This window comes from Macaca nemestrina, chromosome 7 (assembly GCF_043159975.1).
Source record: "Macaca nemestrina isolate mMacNem1 chromosome 7, mMacNem.hap1, whole genome shotgun sequence".
NCBI lineage: Eukaryota > Metazoa > Chordata > Mammalia > Primates > Cercopithecidae > Macaca > Macaca nemestrina.
Window position 1 is genome coordinate 101878943 of NC_092131.1, and position 23094 is coordinate 101902036.

At 42.3% G+C, this 23094-nt stretch overlaps 1 protein-coding gene across 2 annotated transcripts in view; it reads left to right on the top strand.

Moving 5' to 3' along the window:
* LOC105488316 (adaptor related protein complex 3 subunit sigma 2) overlaps nucleotides 1-23094 on the top strand; it is a 64690-nt gene that overhangs the window by 30572 nt on the left and 11024 nt on the right. The window contains exon 5 of one of the 2 annotated variants that reach the window (XM_071100683.1): nucleotides 536-16157. The exons of the other annotated variant lie outside the window; for it this stretch is intronic. Coding sequence (XP_070956784.1) covers nucleotides 536-682 — 147 coding nt within the window. The 3' untranslated portion in view covers nucleotides 683-16157. Of the gene's footprint in view, nucleotides 1-535; nucleotides 16158-23094 lie in introns of those variants that run through there. 2 annotated transcript variants of the gene reach the window in all.

Here is a 23094-nt window from a genome sequence, read left to right on the forward strand (position 1 = left end):
GAGTGCAGTTGTGTGATCTTGGCTCACTGCAATCTCTGCCTCCCATGTTCAAGCCTCTCCTGTCTCAGCCTCCCAAGTAGCTGGGATTACAGGTGCCTGCCACCATGCCTGGCTAATTTTTGTATGTTTAGTGGAGATGGGGTTTCACCATATCTGTCGGGCTGGTCTCCAACTCCTGACCTCAGGTGATCCACCCACCTCAGTCTCCCAAAGTGCTGGGATTACAGGCGTGAGTGAGCCACCGCATCCAGCCTCCTAGGTAACTTTGAAAGTCAACATTTGTTGTTTTGTATTTTACCTTCTTTGCTCCGTGTTTTTTGTAAGAATCACCCATTTTGTTACATTTAGCCTTAGGTAGTTTAATTTCATTGCTGCATAGGATTTCATTATATGATTTTATCCATTCTATGACTAATGGAATTGGATTGTTTTGCGTTTGGAGCTTTTATGAAATACGTTGTCATGAATATTCTTGAAAATAGATGCTATTGTACATTTTTGTACATTTTCTTGAAACATCTATTTCTCTTAATAGTGCAATTCCTGGGTCATAGATGAGGCCTCTAGAAGGAAGAAACAGGGGACCACAAAGGCACCAGCAGGCCTGCAGCACTGGCAGAAGAAGTCTGAGGCTCAAGGCCTCTGGACTGTAGGCCATAGTATCTGCCACTTTGTTAGATAATGCCAAACTTGCCAGAGTGATTGTATCAATTTATACTTCCACCAATGGGGGGTGAGTGTTCCCTTTGCTACATATGCTCACCAAAAGTTTGTATTCTCAGTGTGGTAATCATTGGAACTGATAACTAAATATTTACAGTTCTTTCCCCTTCAGGACACATGGTAAAATTATACTTCTATGCCTTCCTGAAGTTAGGTGTAGCCATGTGACTTGCTTTAGCCATTGAAGTGTGAATGGAAGTGCCATGTGTCACTTCTAGGCAAAACTTAGGAGCCAGTGCTAATATATATAATAATGGAATGTGTCTGTGTGTGTGTGTGTGTGTGTGTGTGTGTGTGTGTATATTCCATTTGTGGAAGCATGGATACACAGCCTCCCACGGCCTGGGTCCCTAACTGAGGATGAGGTAGAGCCCTGTCCCCAAGTGGACCCACAGTGGATGTGTGTATAGTATGAGAGAGATAAACTTGTTACTTTAAGCCATGAAATGTTAAAATTGTTACTGTGGCTTAACCAAGCCTGTCCTGACTGACGGATATAGAACTTAATTTTTATCAAGCTAGTAGGTATGTACTGGCATTTCATTGTCATTCTAATTGCATTTCTCATGAAGATGAGCATCTTTTCTTGTTTATTGGCTATTAGGAGGTCCTCTCTAGTGAAATGTTTATTCAGGGCCTTTGTTCTTCTGTGAGGTTGTCAGCCTGTGTTTTAAAAATGTATTTGTAAGGGCTGGGCACGGTGGCTCATGCCTGTAATCCCAGCACTTTGGGAGGCCAAGGCGAGCGGATCACCTTAGGTCAGGAGTTTGAGAACAGCCTGGACAACATGGTGAAACCTTGTCTCTACTAAAAATACAAAAATTAGCTGGGCATGGTGGTGCACCTGTAGTCCCAGCTACTTGAGAGGCTGAGGCAGGAAAATCACTTGAACCCGGCAGCCAAGATCACACCACTGCACTCCAACCTGGGTGACAGAGCAGGACTCCATCTCAGAAAAAAAAAAAAATGTGTTGGTAGAAGTTGTATTGAATAGAAGTGTGACAGTGGGCGTCTGCTCTGATTCCTGGTTTCAAAGGGAAGCTTTCATCCTGTCACCATGAAGTACAGTATTTGCTATAGGTTTTTTTGGTAAAGATGATCAGGTTAAGGATGTTTCTTCCTTTCTCTTCCTACTAAGCATTTTTAATCACAAAAGGATGTTAAAATTTATCAAAAGCCTTTTTTCTAGTTCCTGAGGTAATCATGAGTTTTTTGCATCATCATTCTAATACTGCTTTGTAAACATCTATAAGGATGCCCTCTAAAGCAATAAAGTAATTCCACTTCCAGCCATTTTATTGGACATGTCTTTTAGAAGGGAATAAAAGGCCATAAAAATGTTGTTCTCCCTCATGTCTTATCTTCAGATAAGTTCCATAAAGTATTTCGCTGCCACTGCAAATTTCTTTTACAGTTTATGAAACTGTTTATTTTGGTTGTTCATGCGGTATTAGGAAATAACTGTTCATATCTCCTGAGATTTTTGAAAACTAGTGATGCAAGGAATCAGAATCCTACCCTATTTCAGCTTTAGAATGTCTGAGGCTTCCAACAGGTGGCTTCCTTTTCATAGGATTTCAAGCTTATCTTTGCTGTCATAGAGAGCAGTTGCTAATTCAAGTACAGCTTCTTTCTATTGATAATAAAAAATGATCTTTTTACTAAGATAGGCAAAAGCCTTGTCCTAAGACAATAGGAACATCACCTTGAACTCTGTTCTTTTTGACTAAAGAATCTCTTCACCTTGAGGTCAGAAACTCTCATCAGTTCCTAGGTCTTTAAGATCTGTATTAGATAGTCATGGATAGGCCGGGCGAGGTGGCTCAAGCCTGTAATCCCAGCACTTTGGGAGGCTGAGACGGGCGGATCACGAGGTCAGGAGATTGAGACCATCCTGGCTAACACAGTGAAACCCCATCTCTACTAAAAAATACAAAAAACTAGCCGGGCGAGGTGGCAGGTGCCTGTAGTCCCAGCTACTCAGGAGAATGGCGTGAACCCTGGAGGCAGAGCTTGCAGTGAGCTGAGATCCGGCCACTGCACTCCGGCCTGGGGACAGAGTGAGACTCCATCTCAAAAAAAAAAATAGTCATGAATAGATACCCCACCACCTTAAGCAGATGTGGCCAGAGTAGTAGGCCTGTGTAAAGACTAGACATAACTGAATTCCTCGGCTCTGACAAGTTGTTTATTCCTAATCTTGTGATTTCTTGTTTAACCTCCTAAATTGTTTTTGTATACTGTCTTTATCACTGCTTCTCTCTTTTTCACCTCTTCTCTCTCCTTTTCTTCCTGTGTTAAAGGAGGGTTTATTTCATTCCATTTCTAGAGCCAGGTTCTCTTTCTGTCTCTCCCACACACACACCATAATGTCACTTCTTGCACCGGTCTGTAAGGTGTCCTTAGTGTTTGTTCTTCTGTGTCTACAGATCCCCAGAATGCCCCAGTCTCAGAGAGAATATAGCCCTTCCCATGGCTCTACTGCCCCCCTAACTGTAGTTCCATTTCCGTTGTTCTCATGCAAGGTGAACTTGAATTAGTGAGTGATTTATGCCCAGTCTTTAATTCTACTTTCTCTGTTCTCTTTCTACAGTCCCATAGCCTGGTTTTCACTCCTACCCAAAATTCACTGATGATTTCCCAATTTTCAAATCCTATGGTCGTTTCCTAGTCATCACTTTCTTTCTTGTTTCTGCGGTATCTGATGCTGTTAACCCTTCAATGGAGCACTCTCTTAATCTTTTTCCACCTTTATTTCTGTAATATAGAACCCTCTTGATTTTTCTCCTCTTCTCTTCCCACTCTATCAGGAAATTATGTTGTTAGTCATCTCTTACCTCTCTCTTCTCCCTCATATTTCTAGCATAAATCTCATCCATTTTTCATGTTCTAGGTCTTAAAGCAAAACTTGGGTATTAAAAAAAAACCATTTTTTATGCTCAAACTATTGTCTATGTAGGTAATTCCCAAATTGGTCATTACCAATTACCATACATCTAGTCTTGATGTATGGCTTGAGTCCTATTCCTGTATTTCCAACAGCCTGAAGGCATTTCTCGCTAATGTCATTCTCACATCTAAATTTCTTCTTACCAGTTATCCAGAGCCAGCTTCAGCATATGTCTTCTGAAAACCATTTCTCCCTGTAGCTTCCCTTTTCCAGGAGTGTTAGTACCATCCTCTGTCATCTACGTTCAAAACCTTTTCTCCTTCTTCCTCGCTTCCTTCCAAGATCCAGTCAATCACTAAACCTGTTGCTTTTTTCTGTAATGTCCTTCTTTATATCTTGTTCTTAGATTCATCAACTATTAACATTCGGCATACTTGCTTTTATCTCTATATACATATATACTTTTTTCCTGAACCATTTTGAGAGTTAGTTGCAGACATCATAACTTTTCATCCCTAAATATGTCAATAGACATCTCCTAAGAACAAGAATATTATTATATAATATGTTGTATATAATTCTCTAATGATGCACAACACAATTAACATAGTTGGGAAATTTAACATTAATAAATACTGTTTTCCAATATATAGTTCATATTTAAGTTTCCCCAATTGTCCCAGAAATGTCCTTTAGATCTTTTTTTAAATCCAAGTTTCAGTTATGAGTCAAACATTGTCTTTAGTTATCATATCTCTTGCTTGTTTCTGGCAGGTTTTCTAACCTTATTCTCTCTTCCTTCTTGTTGAAATTAGTTTTTCTAATGTACTTCTTAGACTAGCCTTGACTCCTTGGCCAGACATCAAGGCTGTCCACAATTTGTCTCCATCCTATCTTGGCCTTACTTCCATAACTATTTGCCACTTTCTGCTCCAGCCACAGTAGACTGCTCTTACTTTGTAATTGCTGCCTCAACTCTCTGCCTAAATTGTGTTTTCATGTACTAAATACTGCCTATCATTCAAATGCAGCTCAAATCCTACCACCCTAAAGCTTGTCCTCATGGTCTAGCCTATTGTGATCTCTTTGAACCATGTGTAGTATTATTTTTATCCTTCTGTGACCTTTATTTATATACCTTTCTATGTTTTCCCTGCTTGACTAGACTACCTTATCTTTGTCTTCCTCACTGAATCTAGTGTGGTACCTTTTACTGACTGGGGTAGTCTTCAGGTGAGTGTCACTAAAGAGTTCCCAGGACTCTAGTCTCATAAGGTTGTTCATGATTTAAACTGTTGGAGGCTGGAGTAAGGTCTGATTTCATATTCTCTGGGGTAGACATCAGCTCTCCTGGCTGTGCTATTTAGAGCCTAGGGCACTTGGTTCCCTTTTGCTTTCAGAAATTCCTAAACACAGCTCAACATCATGACTGAGTTGGGTGTTGATGTTAATTATGGTGAATTGAATTTTTGTTCAAAGCAAACTGTGTGGGTGGCCTAATATTCTGATCTACCAGTATCTAATAGCAAAGCTGGATTTAGAATTCAATTGGGCTTTCAAGATTTGGTCATCAGAGTCACAAATCAATGGCTATGTCAAGGGAATTTATCCAGCTTTTTTTTTTTTTAATAGATTTCAATTTGCAGTGGGAAACATATGCTTCTGAATGGTGCTGAATCCAAGAAAACCTCATAGTATGGAATTTTAAATCTCTGCTAAGCATAGGCTGCTAAAATGGAAAAATGCTGAGGGTTCAAAATTGGACTTGTGAACACTAAGATGAAAGAATCATAAACAGTAATATTGGGTTATGTTTGCCAGATGTCCCTTCTGTGAACAGAGCTTGTGATAACAAAGCTCATTAATACCCGCCACACCCTGTGACGTTGAAGCAGGTGTCCTGACTGCAGGTCTCCAGGAATGGAGGGACAAGTGAGGAACATACAGTTTGTGTTTTTGATGATGAAAGAGAAGCTATTTGGTCTAGAAGAATAAGATATTCTGTTTGAGTTTTAGTTCTTGTAAAAGGTGTGAGTTAACACACTTGACTATCCCTGGCTGCCTCTATTTCTATATCTGGATGTGCCAAAGAGAGAAGAAGGGAGATGAGGCCAGCCTTGGGTTCCACTGCATCTATAAAGCCCTTTTTACTGATGCTTGGTAGGTAAGAATTTTGTGGCAGAATTTTTTTTTTGGCTTAAGTAATAAAGAAATGTATTATCTTACATACAGAAAGGCCAGTTGAAGGGCAGAGTTAAACCGTGGTTAAGACAGTTTTATCTGCAGTTTCACTTTCTGTAGTTCCAGTTATGCACAGTCAACCATGGTCCAAAAATATTAAATGGAAAATTCCAGAAGTAAACACTATGTTTTAAATTGCATGCCATTCTGAGCAGCATGATGAAATGTTGCTCTGTCCTGCTCCAGGATGGGAATCATCCCCTCATCCATTGTATCCATGTGATGTACACTAGCTGCCCATTGCTTACTTAGTAGCCATCTTGACAGTCACAGTGTCGCAGTGCTTGTGTTCAGGTAACCTTTATTTTACTTCATAATGGCCCCAAAGTGCAAGAGTAGTGATGCTGGCATATTGTTATAATTGTTTTTATTATTAGTTATCGTTGTTAATCTCTTACTGTGCCTGATTTACAAATTAGACTTTATCTTAGGTATGTGTGTATGGGAAAAAAAAATCACATCCACTGGGGGTCTTAGGACATATCCTAGGCAAGTAAGGGGGGACTACTGTACTTTCTATGTGTTATCTTCAATTCTTAGTGTTGGCTGTAGAATATTTTTTTCAGAGGCCAAAATCTTATTCCCTCAGGGTAGCATAAAGACAGAGATCGGCCGGGCATGGTGGTTCACGCCTGTAATCCCAGCACTTTGGGAGGCTGAGGCGGGTGGATCATGAGGTCAGGAGATCGAGACCAACCTGGCTAACGCAGTGAAACCCTGTCTCTACTAAAAAATACAAAAAATTAGCCGGGCATGGTGGTGGGTGCCTGTAGTCCCAGCTACTCAGGAGGCTGAGGCAGGAGAATGGCATGAACCCAGGAGGCAGAGCTTGCAGTGAGCCGAGATTGTGCCACTGCACTCCAGCCTGGGCAACAGAGCGAGACTCCATCTCAAAAAAAAAAAAAAAAAAAAAAGACAGAGATCAGCAATAATGATTTCTCAAATTTTTAAAATCCCTGTAATTTGTTTAGAAAAAAAAGAAAGAAGGGCTGGGCGCGGTGGCTCACACTTGTAATCCCAGCACTTTGGGAGGTCGAGGTGGGTGGATCACCTGAGGTCAGGAGTTCAAGACCAGCCTGGCCAACATGGTGAAACCCCGTCTCTACTAAAAATACAAAAATTACCCCACCTCTAATCCCAGCTACTCAGGAGGTGTGAGGCAGGAGAATTACTTGAACCTGGGAAGTGGAGGTTACAGTGAGCCGAGGTCACGCCCCTGCACACCAGCCTGGGTGACAGAGCAGGACTCCATCTCAAAAAAAATAATAAAAGAAAAAGAAAGAGAGAGAGAAAGAAAAGAAGGAAGGAAAGGAAGGAAGGAAAGGAAGAAAGAACACTTAGGCTGGTTGTGGAGGCTCACAACTGTAATCCCCAGCACTTTGGGAGACTGAGGCAAGAGGATCGCTTGAGCCCAGGAGTGTGAGATCAGCCTGAGCAACAAGTGAGACCCCATCTCTTTAAGTAAAAAGGGGGGAAAAAAAAGCAAAAAAACAAAGATTGTTCCAGACTATACTTAATATCTGCTGCCATATACGCACTCACTTTCCTTACTTGAACTTTGGACTGCCTCAGTGCACAATCTCATTGATTACCTGCTGCTTCAAGTTTGGTGTGTTAGTCATTCCTTATTACTGGTTAGTGGAATAACAGTGTACACAAAACAACACAATTTGACCTTTATATCCCTTTGATATCTAGCCTTTTTCAGTAAAACCTAGTGTTTGTCAAGGTTGTAGTCAGTAAGCAAAGCTTATTACCCATGGTATTACTTGGATATGTTGCAGATAAAACAAATTGTATTTTGCTTTGGTTGCTGATTTACAGGCACCCTGAAAGGCTGGAATTGAGATTCAATTCTACTGTTCTTGCTATTATTCCTTATATTGCAGAAAAGGATTGGCCTACTCTATGATAAAAGCAGAATTTTGTTTTGTTTTGTTTTTGTTTTGAAACGGAGTTTCACTCTTGTTACCCAGGCTGGTGTGCAGTGGCGTGATCTTGGCTCAACGCAACCTCCACCTCCTGGGTGGAGGCAGCAATTCTCCTGCCTTAGCCTCCCGAGTAGCTGGAATTATAGGGATGCGCCACCAAGCCCGGCTAGTTTTGTATTTTTTTTAGTAGAGATGGAGTTTCTCTATGTTGGTCAGGCTGGTCTCAAACTCCCAACCTCAGGTGATCTGCCTGCCTCTGCCTCCCAAAGTGCTGGGATTACAGGTGTGAGCCGCTGCACCCGGCAAAGCAGAATTTCTTGATTCCTAACTGAGAACCCTTTTCCAGGCTTGGTTTTTGTATCAATCAAGGTAGGCTAGGTAATGCATTACTCCAAAATCCCAATGACTTATGACAACGAGGATTATTTTTCACTTGTGCTATGTGGCCATCGTTGGTGTCTCTGCTCACTGTAATTCCTCTGAGGTCCAGGCTAATGGAAATCTCCTCAACATATGCTTCTACCTGGGCAGTGTGTGTGCCAGCTCTTGAAGTGACACATCCCTGTACACTCACATTTCAGTGATCAAAGTAACATGCTCCCACCCAAGGGACTGGGAAGTGATACTATTATGTGCCCAAGAGAGAGGAGAACCTGAACTAGTTGAATATTACCAATGATGCCCATGGTTTTTCCATGTATTTTCTTAGAGGAAAAGCTGACATTTGATTTATTATCACTTTGTAGAAGGGAAGCTAGAAATTATAGTTACAGAAAAATAGAGGAGTGCTCTAATAAGAAGGAAATATGGTTGAATCTTAGGAAAGGTATTCCACATACCAGCTTTTCAATTTCTTTAACTGATTATTTGGTATTTATATCCTCTGTACTTCCCAAATGAATTTAAGGTGACTTAAAATAAAATTTCTTAACAGAATAAGTGGATTTTATATGTGGGAGGCAAGTGTCTACTTCCTTAGAGGCTTTCTGCAAATCATTCATCTTTACCTTGGCTCTCTGACGTTGATGAAGTACCGATGTCTGTTGAGAGTGTTTTTGTCTTTTCTTTGATTACCAAACATCAACCATTTATGAAGCATTCACTAGGAAAAAGACAGTGTGCTAAATATAGAGATACAAAGATATAAAAGTCAAATTTTCTACCTGTAAGAAGCTCATAAGCTAGGCGTGGTGGCTCACACCTGTAATCCCAGCACTTTGGGAAGCTGAGATGGATGGGTCACTTGAGGTCAGGAGTTCAAGACCAGACTGACCAACATGGTGAAACCCCGTCTCTACTAAAAATACAAAAATTAGCCAAACATGGTGACGCATGCCTGTAATCCCAGCTATTTAGGAGGCTGAGGCACAAGAATTGCTTGAACCCAGGAGGCGGAGGTTGCAGTGAGCCCAGATTGCATCACTGCACTCCAGCCTGGGTGAGAGAGTGAGGCTGTCTCAAAAACAAAACAAAACAAAACAAAACCAGGAGCTTATAGTTGAAGTAAATAGATGGATCATACAGAGACATCCCTTGGTCTTGGAGTCAACGGCATATTTTTGGAAAACATTCTGTAAGTTGAGTGTAATTTTTCAGTGGGCATGATGTTCATATTAGGGAGTTCTCATCCTGTACTGCTTTTCATAGAAGTGACCGTAAGCATGTCTTAGTCAAATATGTATATATCTGCAGGTTGCATTTTGTAACACTAAATTGCATATAAATTATTTATACAGAATAATACAGTACCTAATCATAAGCTCTTTCATTTAATGATATTTGATCAAAAGTAGAGAACAAAGAATAGGACTTTGAAGTAATAGCTGTCTCTGAGGCTGGGCTCTGAAACAGACTAGCAGAGTAGATGGTAACCCATCTGCAGCTTTCAACTGAGCATCTGTGGCCCTAGATACAGAAGCATGGCAGGCAGCCTCCTGACTGAGTGCAGTGTACAGCTCTTGAGCTGTGCCGAGTGTGTAACAACATAGGCAAGGCTGGCCTGGCACCACAGGTATGACTTGCCTTAAGCCAGATAGCTGGGGGAAAAAACACTGGCAATTTGGGGTAGAAGATCAATGCCAAGTGAGAAGAGCAATGAAGACTGTATAAATTCCTGAGTAAGAAATTATCAGGCCAGGTGTGACTCACGCCTCTAATCCCAACACTTTGAGAGGCCAAGGCAGGTGGACCACCTGAGGTCAGGAGTTTGAGAGCAGCCTGGACAACATGGTGAAACCCTATCTCTACTAAAAACATAAAAATTAGCCAGGTGTGGTGGTGGGCACCTGTAATCCCAGCTATTCAGGAGGGTGAGGCAGGAGAATCGCTTGAACCCAGAGGGCAGAGGTTGTAGTGAGCCGAGATCTCGCCATTGCACTCTAGCCTGAGCAACAAGAGTGAAACTCTGTCACAAATAATAAAAAAAAAAGAAGACGAAGAAGAAAAAAAATTATCAAGGGAGGAGTAGTCATAGGAAGGGAAGTTAATGTTAACTGGGCAGCTGCCAAGTACCAGGCATTGTGCTAGGTACTTTATTCTCAGTAATCTTCTATAAAGTAGATGGTAGCATTCCTGTGTAACAGATGAGGAAGCTAAAACTCAGGCTAAAGTGCCTGAAACTTTAAAACCCATGTTCTTTCCACTAAACCACAGAATTTGAGAATTTTAAAGCATAAATAATGTGATAGATATAGATAGATATAAAAATTTATAGAATTTATTGATTTTTTGTTTTCAAAACCAGAAGTCTAAGAGTCAAGACAATAGGAACAAAGGCTGGGGGCTATGGGAGATTTGGAACTATGCATAAGCTCCAGCCAGACCAAGGGTCTGCCAGAGGAGGCACTGTTTACATTTTGGGCAGTGCAATTTTTCTTTGAATTGCTGGTATTTAGTGTCCTTAGCCCCTTCTACTAAATGCTGGTAGGGTGCCTACCTGATACATTTCCAAATGCCTTCTGAATGGGAGCAGTACTTTCCTAGATCAAGAGCATGGGGTTAGAATACGGAGTATGTATAAGAGATCATGAAGTTTGAAGTAGACAGTGATCCAGTTGAGAACCTTGTCCTCTGTATTGCTAAATCTGATGGACACTTTCCAGTGCCCTTCACCAAGCAATTTTGACACTTCCTTATTTTTAAAATAGTCTTTGTTCTTAGTTTCTATGATACACATTTACTGTTGTTTTTTTTTTTTTTTCTACCTTTCTGGCCACTCTCTCTGGCCCACTGGGCTTCTTACCTCTTAAATAGCCATTCTCTTTTCTTTGAGACATTATCTTCTTAGGAAATCTCTCACAATCCCATGACTTCATTTATCTGTCTGTTGGTGACTCCTCAGTTGCTGTCCAAACTCACTCTACTTTAAACATGGTATGTCCAAAGCAGAACCTCCAGCTCCTGCATCTTCACACTGACAGTTTTTTTTTGTTTTTTGTTTTTGAGACAGAGTCTCGCTCTGTCACCCAGACCGGAGTGCAGTGGCTCGATCTCGGCTCACCACAACCTCCACCTCCCAGATTGAAGCGATTCTCCTGCCTCAACCTCCCAGGTAGCTGAGATTACAGGTGCATGCCACCACGCCCGCCTAATTTTTTGTATTTTTAGTAGAGACAGGGTTTTATTGTGTTAGCCAGGATGGTCTCAATCTCCTGACTTCATGATCCACCCGCCTAAGTCTCCCAAAGTGCTGGGATTACAGGCATGAGCTATAGCGTCTGGCTTTTTTTTTGAGAAGGAGTCTCACTCTGTTGCCAGGCTGGAGTGCAGTGGCATGATCTTGGCTCACCGCAACCTCTGCCTCCCGAGTTCAAGCGATTCTCCTGCCTCAGCCCCCCGAGTAGCTGGGGCTACGGGTGCGTGCCACCACATCCAGCTAATTTTTTGTATTTTTAGTAGAGACCGGGTTTCACCATGTTAGCCAGGATGGTCTTGATCTCCTCACCTCCTGATCCACCTGCCTCGGCCTCCTAAAGTGCTGGGATTACAGGCGTGAGCCACCACGCCCCGCCTTTTCTTTTCTTTTTTTTTTCTTTTGAAACAGAGTCTTATTGTGTCGCCCAGGCTGGAGTTCAGTGGCACGATCTCGGCTCACTGCAACCTCCGCCTCCTGGCTGCAAGTGATTCTCCTGCCTCAGCTTCCTGAGTAGCTGGGATTACAGGCACGTGCCACCGCACCCAACTAATTTTTGTATTTTTAGTAGAGACTGGGTTTCACCACGTTGGCCAGGCTGGTCTTGAACTCCTGACCTCAGGTGATCTACCCGCCTTGGCCTCCCAAAGTGCTGGGATTATAGGTGTGAACCACCATGTCTGACCCACACTGACAATTCTGACTCACCCTTTGAAAAAGTCAGCCCTCAAAATGCCTTTCCTGGCACTCCCCTCCTGCCCATAGACTGAAATAGATATACTTGTCTTGTTTGCCCAGCACCTTTGACTAATTTTGCCACTGCATCTGACACAGGGTGTTGTTTTCTCCTGTTTGCATGGATAAGGGCACAAACTCCAGAACCTGTGTGTCTGAGCTTAAATCTTGACTTTGCCACATAAGAGCCGAATGACTTGTGCCTAAGAAGCTTTTGTGTGAGGCTGAGCGCAGTGGCTCACGTCTGTAATCCAACCACTTTGGGAGGCCAGGGCAGGCGGATCACTTGAGCTGAGGAGCTGGAGACCAACCTGGGCAACATTACAAAACCCCATCTCTACAGAAAACACCAAAATTAGCTGGGAATGATGGCACATACCTGTAATCCCATCAGACAACTGAGATGGGAGGATGGCTTGAACCTAGGAGGTCAAGGCTGCAGTGAGCTGAGATCATGCCACTGCGTTCTAACCTGAGCAACAAAGCCAGACCCTGTGTCAAAAAAAAAAAAAAAAAAAAAAGAAACTTGTGTGTGATAGCACCTTGCTTATGTGGTAGCTGTGACTATTAAAAATATGTAAAGTACTTAGAACTGTGCCTACACAAAGTATTTCATTATTTTGTTTGTTTGTTTCCCCCACCAGATAGTATTAAGAAAGTAGGGATCAGATTGTCTTGTTCACTACTGTATTTTCCATTTTTAGCACAATAGTTGGCACACATTTGTTAATTAATTACTGTAGAATTCATATATTCACCCACTGTTCTAGGCGGGAATTCATATATCCACCCATATTCTGGGGAAACAGTTAATAAAACATTCCTGTCTTCATGAGTCTTACCTCTAACAGGGGAGACAAAATAAAACATAGGTGGTGATAAGTGCAGGGGAGAAGATACAGCAGGGTAGGCGCTGGGTAGATGTGGCTTGATAATTTATATAGGATAGTCAGAGAAATGTTTGATAAGATAGCGTTTGAATAGAAACTGGAAGGAAGTGAGAGAAGTAAGAGGGAAGCCGATAATAATCCTGAAAGGAACAATCCCAAATATTGAAATCTGGAAAGATCAAAATTCCTAAAGTCTAATGTCCTGAAAATCACAATCCAGAAAAATCAAAATCCTGAATTACAATTCTGGAAAAAGTAATTTAAAGAGTTCTTTAAGCCAGGTGCAGTGGTTCATGCCTGTAATCCCAGCACTTTGAAAGGCTGAGGCGGGAGGATCACTTGAGCCCTGGAGTTGGAGACAAGAAGCCTGGGCAACATAGTGAGACCCCCCCATGTCTACAAAAAAGTAAAAAATATTAGCCAGGCATGGTGATGCATGTCTGTAGTCCCAGTTACTGCAGAGGCTGAGGTGGGGGGATCGTTTGAGCCTGGGAGGTTGAGACTGCGTTGAGCCATGATTGTGTCACTGCACTCCAGCCTAGGTGACAAAGCAAGACCCTGTCTCAAAAAAAAAAAGGCTGGGCGCAGTGGCTCATACCTGTAATCCCAGCGCTTTGGGGGAGACCAAGGCGGGCAGATCACCTGAGATCAGGAGTTCAAGACCAGCCTGTCCAACATGGTGAAACCCCATCATCTCTACTAAAAATACCAAAATTAGCCGGCCATAGTGGCAGGTGCCTGTAATCCCAGCTACTTGGGAGGCTAAGGCAGGAGAATTGCTTGAACCCAGGAGGCGGAGGTTGCAATGAGCTGAGATTGCGCATTGCACTCCAGCATGGGCGACAAGAGCGAGACTTCGTCTCAAAAAAAAAAAAAAATGAAAAGAAAAAGGGACAGGTCTGGCTATGTTGGCCAGAGTGGTCTTGAACTCCTGAATTCAAACAGTCCTCCTGCCTCGGCCTTCCAAAGTGCTAGGATTACAGGCATGAGCCACCGTGCCCAGCCCCAGCCCAGTTTTTACCTTTGATGAAGCTTTCTCTGAAATTCAGTATTGTAGTTCTCCAAACTGTTTGTCTTCTTGCTCATGCTCTCATGTTTTTAATTCTAATTGTTTCTAGTAGATTGTAAACTCCTTTGGAATAGTGTCAGTGTATAATACTTTGTTGGTTATCCAAACAGTACAGGACAGTCAGAATTGATTAGTTGAAGTGAAATAGATATGTGTCCCAATTTTGTGAGTTTCTTTTTCTTTTCTTTTCTTTTTTTTTTTTAGACAGAGTCTCACTCTGTTGCCCAGGCTGGAGTACATTGGCACAATCTTGGCTCACTGCAACCTCCGCCTCCCGGGTTCAAGTGATTTCCAGCTAATTTTTGTATTTTTAGTAGAGACAGGGTTTCACCATGTTGTCCAGGCTGGTCTCAAACTCCTGACCTCAGGTGATCCGCCCACCTCGGCCTCCCAAAGTGCAAGGATTACAGACATGAGCCACCGCTCCTGGCCTTTTCTTTGTTTTTTTTTTTTTGAGACAGAGTCTTGGTCTATTGCCCAGGCTATAATGCAATGGCACGATCTCAGCTCATTGCAATCTCTGCTTCCGAGCACCTTCTACTTCAGCCTTCCAAATAGCTGGGACTACAGGCGTGCACTACCATGCCTGGGTAATTTTTTTTTATTTTTTGTAGAAATGAGGTTTCTCCATGTTGCCCAGGCTGGTCTTGGACTCCTGGGCTCAAGTGATCCGCCCATCTCAGCTTCCCAAAGTGTTGGGATTACAGGCATGAGCCATCTTACCCAGCCTGTTTTTTTATTTTCAAGGCATACTTTTCAGGTATATTATCTGAATAGCACAGCTAGAGGGCCCCCCCGCCCGCTTTTTTTTTTTTTTTTTTTTAATTTTGCGACAGAATCTGGCTCTGTTCCCCAGGCTGGAGTGCAGTGGCTCAATCTTGGCTCACTGTAACCTCTGCCTCCTGGGTTTAAGCAATTCTCATGCCTCAGCCTCCTGAGTAGCTGGGACTACAGGTGCGCACCATCACGCCTGGCTAATTTTTTTTTTTTGGGACGGAGTCTTACTCTGTCATCCAGGCTGGAGTGTGGTGGTGCAATCTCGGCTCACTGCAACCTCTGCCTCCTAGGTTCAAGTAATTCTCCTGCCTCAGCCTTCTGAGTAGCTGGGATTACAGGTGCACACCACCATGCCCGGCTAATTTTTTTTTTTTTTTTTTTTAGTAGAGACAGGGTTGCACCATCTTGGCCAGGCTGGTCTTGAACTCCTGACCTTGTGATCTGCCCACCTCGGCCTCCCAAAGTGCTGGGATTACAGGCGTGAGCCACTGCGCCTGGCCCTCATTTTTGTGCTTTTTAGTAGAGACAGGGTTTCGCCATGTTGGCCAACCTGGTCTCGAACTTCTAACCTCAAGTGATCCACCCGCCTCGGCCTCCCAAAGTGCTGGAATTACAGGTGTGAGCCATTGCACCCAGCCAAGGCCCATTTTTTAAAACCAAATTCTAATTAGACCTTGCCTCTGAAGGTTATGACTTGTGCATACTGGCTAGTTTCAGGGTGGGCTCACTTTTCACTTTGCCTTTGCTCCCTTGGGAGATAACCTCTAGGTGCACTCAGGAGGAACTAGGAACCCTATGTTCCTTAAGTGGGATTCTGCATGAAGTGCTTTTGTGGGCTTCTGACTCTACCAGATTCTAACTGTGTAATTTATGCAACCCTCTTAAAGACCTCTTTGTGCCTCAATTTTCTTCAGTTGTAAAACAGGGATGATAGCACATTTCATTGATTCTTAGACTCACTTTTTGAGTACCATTTATAATTTTAACATCAAATCAAGATTTTTCTTATAATCAATGGTATGTCATTTTTCTTTTTTAGTAGCACATAAAATGGTATGTTTTACAATCAGTGAAGTCTTAGATTTGATATAATACAGTAATATCTACCATTCAGTTACTTGAGGATTGGAGTTAGTGAATAATTTCTTAGTTGAATAAATGGTGAATTTGTCTTTATTTTTACTTTTTCCTACTAGTCTCTCTGCCTCCTATATTGTGCCTTAAAACTATCCTTTACACACGTTCCTAATGATATATATATATATATATATATATTTTTTTTTTTTTTTTTTTTTTTTTTTTTTTTGAGACGGAGTCTCACGCTGTCGCCCAGGCTGGAGTGCAGTGGCCGGATCTCAGCTCACTGCAAGCTCCGCCTCCCGGGTTTACGCCATTCTCCTGCCTCAGCCTCCCGAGTAGCTGGGACTACAGGCTCCCGCCACCTCGCCCAGCTAGTTTTTTGTATTTTTTAGTAGAGACGGGTTTCACCGTGTTCTCCAGGATGGTCTCGATCTCCTGACCTCGTGATCCGCCTGTCTCGGCCTCCCAAAGTGCTGGGATTACAGGCTTGAGCCACTGCGCCCGGCCGATATATTTAAAAATGTATTTTTTACTAACTCTCTTGCTGATGTATACCCCTAACTGCAGCGATTCTTGAGGAGGAGAAGGACATGCCTCACTCCCCTCCACCACCTTCCTCAGAACCTTATGATAGTTCAGTGACACTAAGTAATTGAGGGAAGTATGTTATTTAGTGAATTTTCATGATATTTTTTTAAAGTTGGGGACCACTGCCAAAAGGGTGAAGCCATAGCCCCTTCTCATGTACAAAGACCTCCGTGAGCATGCCCAGCCTGCCTCTCTAGCCTTACCTCTTGCTTTGAACTTAACGCTGCAGTGATACTGAACTATTTTTGTAACTTGTGTTTAGGGATGTTACAACTTTGGAAGTCTTTGATCCAGCATGTAAAGGGCGAGTGGGTGGAGTGGGGCGCAGGGCTATTCCATGGGCAGCGATTTAGAAGGAGCAGGGAACTGTGGGGATGGAGATAGTCTCCTTAGAAACAGGTTTGTGAGATCTAGGCGTGGCATTTGAACTTTTTTTTTTTTTTTTTTTTTGATGGCCAAATTGTGCTTCACTTACCTGCCTGCCTATGTGGTTGCCTTAGGCAGAGTGATAGAATCTCAGGGTAGAGAGCAGGGACTTACTCTCTGTTGCTCCAGAGGACACAGGTAGGATTGGGGGTGGAAATTATTTGATGCTTGTTGTAGCTCAGTACAGTTAAAAACTCTCTGACAGTTGTTGCTGCTCAACAGCCCACTGAGCAGCTTGGAAACAGTAGTGAGCTCTCTTCATGGAGGCGAAGGATCTGTCACCAGAGTGAAGGATCTATACTGTTGCAGGAGCCAAAGAACAGAATCCTGCACTGGGAAAGAGGTTGGTCAAGATGACTTTGATTATAACTACCAAATTAACCAACATCCATCAAGTACTTACTAAGAACCAGGCACATAATAGATAGCCAAGTGCTTTATCTACAGTGTCTCATTTATTTCCTACATCATCTTTTTTAATCTTTAGAATAAGCCTGGCAGCCAAGAACTCTGGTTCTCCCCATTTTACAGATGAAGAAACTGAGGTTTATTGGTAGGAAGCCTCAGTTTCTCTAAGGTCACACAGCTGGTAAGTGATAGAGCCAGATTCAGATCCTGGACTCTGATTCTGGACCTGCTCCCTCTACACTCTGCAATGCTGCCTGTAATGTTCCTGCCTCCTTTGACATCCTAAATATGGGGAAATGTGTTTGTGTTATGTTTTGTTAGCAGATAAGCAACCAATGAAGGATAAAATTCAAAAGGACAAGGTTTGGATCTTTTTCTATACTTAGCACTGTGCTTGGCGTTTGGGATCAGCAGTGCAAACAGGTAGTAGCCAAAGGAGGATGAAACACTGGGCTAGAAAGAAAAAGTCCTGCTAGAACATTTAAAAAAAAATGATTTCACAGAGAACCCTGACTCATAATAGGAATTCGTTTTTTTAAAAAGGAAGTAATAATATGTAGTGAGTATACTTTACTGTAGTCAACTGTGGATACTCAAAGAGCATAAAACATGAAGCCAGTGAGTGAGTGATCCTTTTATTAATTATAAAAGAAGATGAGCTGGGTGTGGTGGCTCATGCCTGTCATCCCAGCACTTTGGGAGGCCAAATTGGGCAGATCACAAGTTTAGGAGTTCGAAATCAGCCTGGCCAACATAGAGAAACCCCATCTCTACTAAAAATAGAAAAATTAGCCAGGCGCAGTGGCACATGCCTGTAATCCTAGTTACTCAGGAGGCTGAGGCAGGAGAATTGCTTGAACCCGGGAGGCGGAGGTTGCAGTGAACTGAGATCGCACCACTACAATCCAGCGTGGGTGACAGAGCGAAAATCTGTCTCAAAAAAAAAAAGATGATGAATTAGTAGAGCAGGAAGAATAATTAATGAGTTGCTAGGTAATTTGCCATTCCCTCTGCCTGGCTGCCTTTTCCTCCAATTGCCAATTAGTCTTAAGGTCACCCTTCTCTGAAATAACATAGCACTTTGTACTTGGGTCATAGTATTTATCACAGACTTCGTTTTATTATAGTTAATTCTCTACATGTTTAATCTTTCTTACTTGATTCTAAACCCTTTAAGGACAGGATCCACATCTTATCTTCATTTCCTTCTTCCAGCTCTTAACATTCTGTGATGTTAAGCCTATTTGAAAATAGACATTGTTAGAGATTATATTCTTTTAGTGAAAAATCGGCCAGGTGCTGTAATCCCAGCACTCTGGGAGGTTGAAGCAGAAGGATTGCTTGAGCCCAGGAGTTTGAGATCAGCCTGGGCAACATGGTGAAACCCTGTCTCTACGAAAAATACAAAAATTAGCTGGGCATGGTGATGCACATCGGTGGTCCCAGCTACTCTGGAGGCTGAGGTGAGATCACTTGAGCCTCGGAGGTCAAGGCTGCTGTAAGCCATGATCACACCTCTGCTCTTCAGCTTGAGTGATAGTGACAGAGCAAGACCCTGTCTCAAAAAAAAAAAAAAAAAGAAAAATCAGTGAATGCCTTGAACCTAACACACTACCTTTTATGTGGTAGGTACAGTGGGCTCACTGAAACATTTAACTTATTCACCTCTATCCATTTGTCCAAAAACAAAAAGGAAACGAAAAATTCTAAATACAGGACGAATCTGCCCTCAATTCTACTTAATTAGTGTGTATCTGGAATGAGTGTGACATGGAAGATTTGAATCTGCTCTTCTTTGCCTCTGTTCTCATGTGCCTGTGCTCATGTGCATCTTAGAGTGCTTAGAGTGATTGTAATGCTTAAAATAAATTTTCAATCTCTGTGGCCCCTAAACCAGCCAGCCACTTCCATCTGATGTATAAGAGGAGGCTCCACTGGATTCATTCATTGCCCATTGAAACAGTGTATGATCATGTGAGTGAAAGAGAGAAAGAAATCAATGGCTAGGGATTGAATGTCTTGTGGGATTTTATGACAAGAAGACATCTAGAGAAAACCATGCAAATGTCCAGTCTGAAGGTCAAAAAGTTCATAAAAGTGATTTAGAAGACACTAAGAGCAGGTGAAAGGGAAAACAACTTTACAAAGCAAAGTTGCTTTCTTGGCTTGCTTTCTTCAGAGCTGCTTAGGACCAGACAGCTCTATGTGCCTGAGAGTTCCTGAAGGAATCTTAGCATTAAAATACAATTCACCATGAAATACTATGCAGCCATAAAAAAAGGGTGAGTTCTTGTCCTTTGCAGGGACATGGATGAAGCTGGAAACCATCATTCTCAGCAAACTAACACAAGAACAGAAAACCAAACACCATATATTTTCACTCATAAATGGCAGTTGAACAATGAGAACACATGGGCACAGGGAGGGGAACATCATACACCAGCACCTGTTGGGGGGTGGGGGGCTAGGAGAAGGATAGCATTAGGAGAAATACCTAATATAGATGACCGGTTGATGGGTGCAGCAAACCACCATGTCACGTGTATACCTATGTAAAAACCTGCACATTCTGCACATGTACCCCAGAACTTAAAGTAAAATAATTTTTTTTAAAAAGTACAATTCATAGGCTGGGCACAGTGGCTCATGCCTGTAATCCCAGCACTTTGGGAGGCCAAGGCATACGGATCACTAGGTCAGGAGATAGAGACCATCCTGGCTAACACAGTGAAACCCACGTCTCTACTGAAAATACAAAAAATTAGCCAGGCGTGGTGGCACGCACCTGTCGTTCCAACTGCCTGGGAATCTGAGGCAGGAGAATCGCTGGAACCTGGGAGGTGGAGGTTGCAGTGAGCCGAGATGGTGCCACTGCACTCCAGCCTGAGCGACAGAGTGAGACTCCATCTAAAGAAAAATAAGTAAATACAATTCATTACTTGATATTAACAGTGAGCTGCAAAAAAAGCACTCCCCCCCCAAAAAAAAAGCCCAATTACATTTAGAATATTCTTTTTTAGAAGTCATGGGAGTGTGTAATATACTTTTGAAGGTTTCTGTTAAAATGATTTAATGGTGATTTAATGTCTAACTCTTTGACTCATATTGTTTTGTCTCCTTAGCTAGAAGTCAATTTTTCAGTGACATCAAGTATGCCTGGTACTTCTTAATGTGCTTCATGTTGTTCATTGTAGTTACACCTACATAGATATCCACCCAAGAGTCATTGAATCTAATTACCATATGTTCGTTTTTAGGTAAAAGAGGTGCAAAGGAATGAGGATAGTCAGTTCTTTGCTTGTCTTAAAACACCGATAAAACATTGGACTTTGGAATGAAAGTACCGAGTAAGAGAGAAAAAGGCATATGTACCAGGCCCTCAATTCTACTCATAAAGATATCTTCTTCCCCTTTTCATTTGTTTCTAAAATGAATAATATGGGAACTAGAGTCTGACTGTGGGCCAAGATGACTCTCAGATGATTTTCTCTTCCCCTGTCAGTGCTGAGTCACCTCAGAGCGTCTTGTTACCCTTTGACTTATTAGTAGCCACCACGCCTTCAAGTATAGACAAGAAAATGATGCATTTCCCATCTCTCAACAATCTCTTCCCTACTTATTTTCTGAAGCCCTTTCTTAGGAATTAATGAAACTAGTAAAAAAGCTATCAGCCTGGGAGGCTGAGGTGGGTGGATCACGAGGTCAGGAGATCGAGACTATCCTGGCTAACACAGTGAAACCCCGTCTCTACAAAAAAGACAAAAAATTAGCCAGGTGTGGTGGCACGTGCCTGTAGTCCCAGCTACTTGGGAGGCTGAGGCAGGAGAATCACTTGAACCTGGGAGGCGGATGTTGCAGTGAGCCGAGATCGCACCACTGCACTCCAGCCTGGGCCACAGAGCGAGACTCTGTCTCAAAAAAAAAAAAAAAAAAAAAATTAGCCGGGTGTGGTGGCGTGTGGCCTATAGTCCCAACTACTGGGGAGGCTGAGGCTATATAGGATCGCTTGAATCCGGGAGATGGAGGTTGCAATGAGCCGAGATCGTGCCACTGCATTCCATCCTGGGCGACAGAGTGAGACCATGTCTCAAGAAAAAGAAAAATGAAGAGACACAGATGTCCAGAGGTGTTGGGGGAGAATGGAGAGACTCGATAACAGGTTAAATTGTCTTTAGAGGAACTGACATTTTGACTAAGTACTCATTCCTACTCTTGACTATTTTCAGGGGTTCCAAGAGAAAAATCTAAATAGGACAGAGCTAAAAACATCAACTTTCACTCACTAAAATGTGGTCATAAATTTATGTATCTTGATCTTGGAAAACATCAGTATCTATGCCTCATTTTACCTTTTAAGATTTCAGATTTATCGCCTGAAGCATTTTTTCTGTTGTCTTCCCCTTATGTCAAGTTATCCTGTTGGTTTATTGGGGTTATCCTAATCTTTATGTCAGATGAAACTCATCCTGGTTGTAATTATTTTTAGGTTAAATAACCATTGGATTTGCCAAGTACTGAAAAATCAGTAGCACTTTTGTTTAAACTCTGTTAATAAACACTTCTGAATGCATTTTGCTAGTGTCATTATTTCCCATGCTTGCTGAGTAGAGAGAAAGTTGAATTATCATTACTTGATAATTCATATTTGTTCATTGCACACTGTGTGAGTCTGGGTTTAGGCCTCTTGAAGACTTAGCCTCTTTCCTTCTGTTCCTGTGGTTTCGAATGCCATTTACATGACTCACATCTCAGATTTTCTTTCCCTACCAGCCTCCCTGTGTTGGTTTGTGACTTTATCTGTCAGTCAGTCTTCTCTCAGGTATTTACCTAGATTTCTGCAGGCTTCCTCAAGGTCAGCCCACCAGCCAACTTCCGTTGTTTCAACAGAACCCTTCTTTGTGCCCTGACTGTATCTCCAGTTCTTTAGATTCATGAGTTCAGTATTGATTCTTGACTGCTTGCTCCCCACACCCATGCTTAGCAGCCTCCAACTTTCTCAAGTCCTGTCTGTCTCCAGTCAGAGAAATGTTAGTCATCTTTCGTGGTCAGCTTTTCATGTTCAGTGGACAAGGTCTGAACTGACTAGCAGGACTAATACGGGCAGCTGTTTACTTATCCATTGCTCAGTTACACTTGAGTCATTTTGCTTACTAAAGGTCAGTTGTGATGTTTCCAGATCTCTTTATGCCAGTAAAGTGGTACTGTAATTATGTAATTTGATTAAATAATATACGTATTAAATTATGAGGAAGAAAAAATTATTCTGGCTGTGCGTGGTGGCTCATGCCTGTAATCCTAGCACGTAGGAGTTCGAGACCAGCCTGGGCAACATGGTAAAACCCTGGTTCTACTAAAAATACAAAAGATAAGCTGGCGTGGTGGCGTGCGCCTGTAGACCCAGCTACTCAGGAGGCTGAGGCAAGAGAATTGCTTGAACCTGGGAGACAGAGGCCGCAGTGAGTCGAGATCGCGCCCCTGCACTCCAGCTGGGCGACAGAGTGAGACTGTTTCCAAAAAAAAGAGAAAAGAAAATTATTCTGTGAAAACTAAGAGGAATGCTTTGGAAGGACAAGTTACTTTAAAAAGGAAATGAAGCTGAATTAGGTTGGGTAAGATAACTATGGAAGAGTAGAGGTGGAGGAATCCTAAAAATCTAGGATTCTGTACTTACTGTTTCATAGCAGTCTGAGTTCTAACTTTAGAGA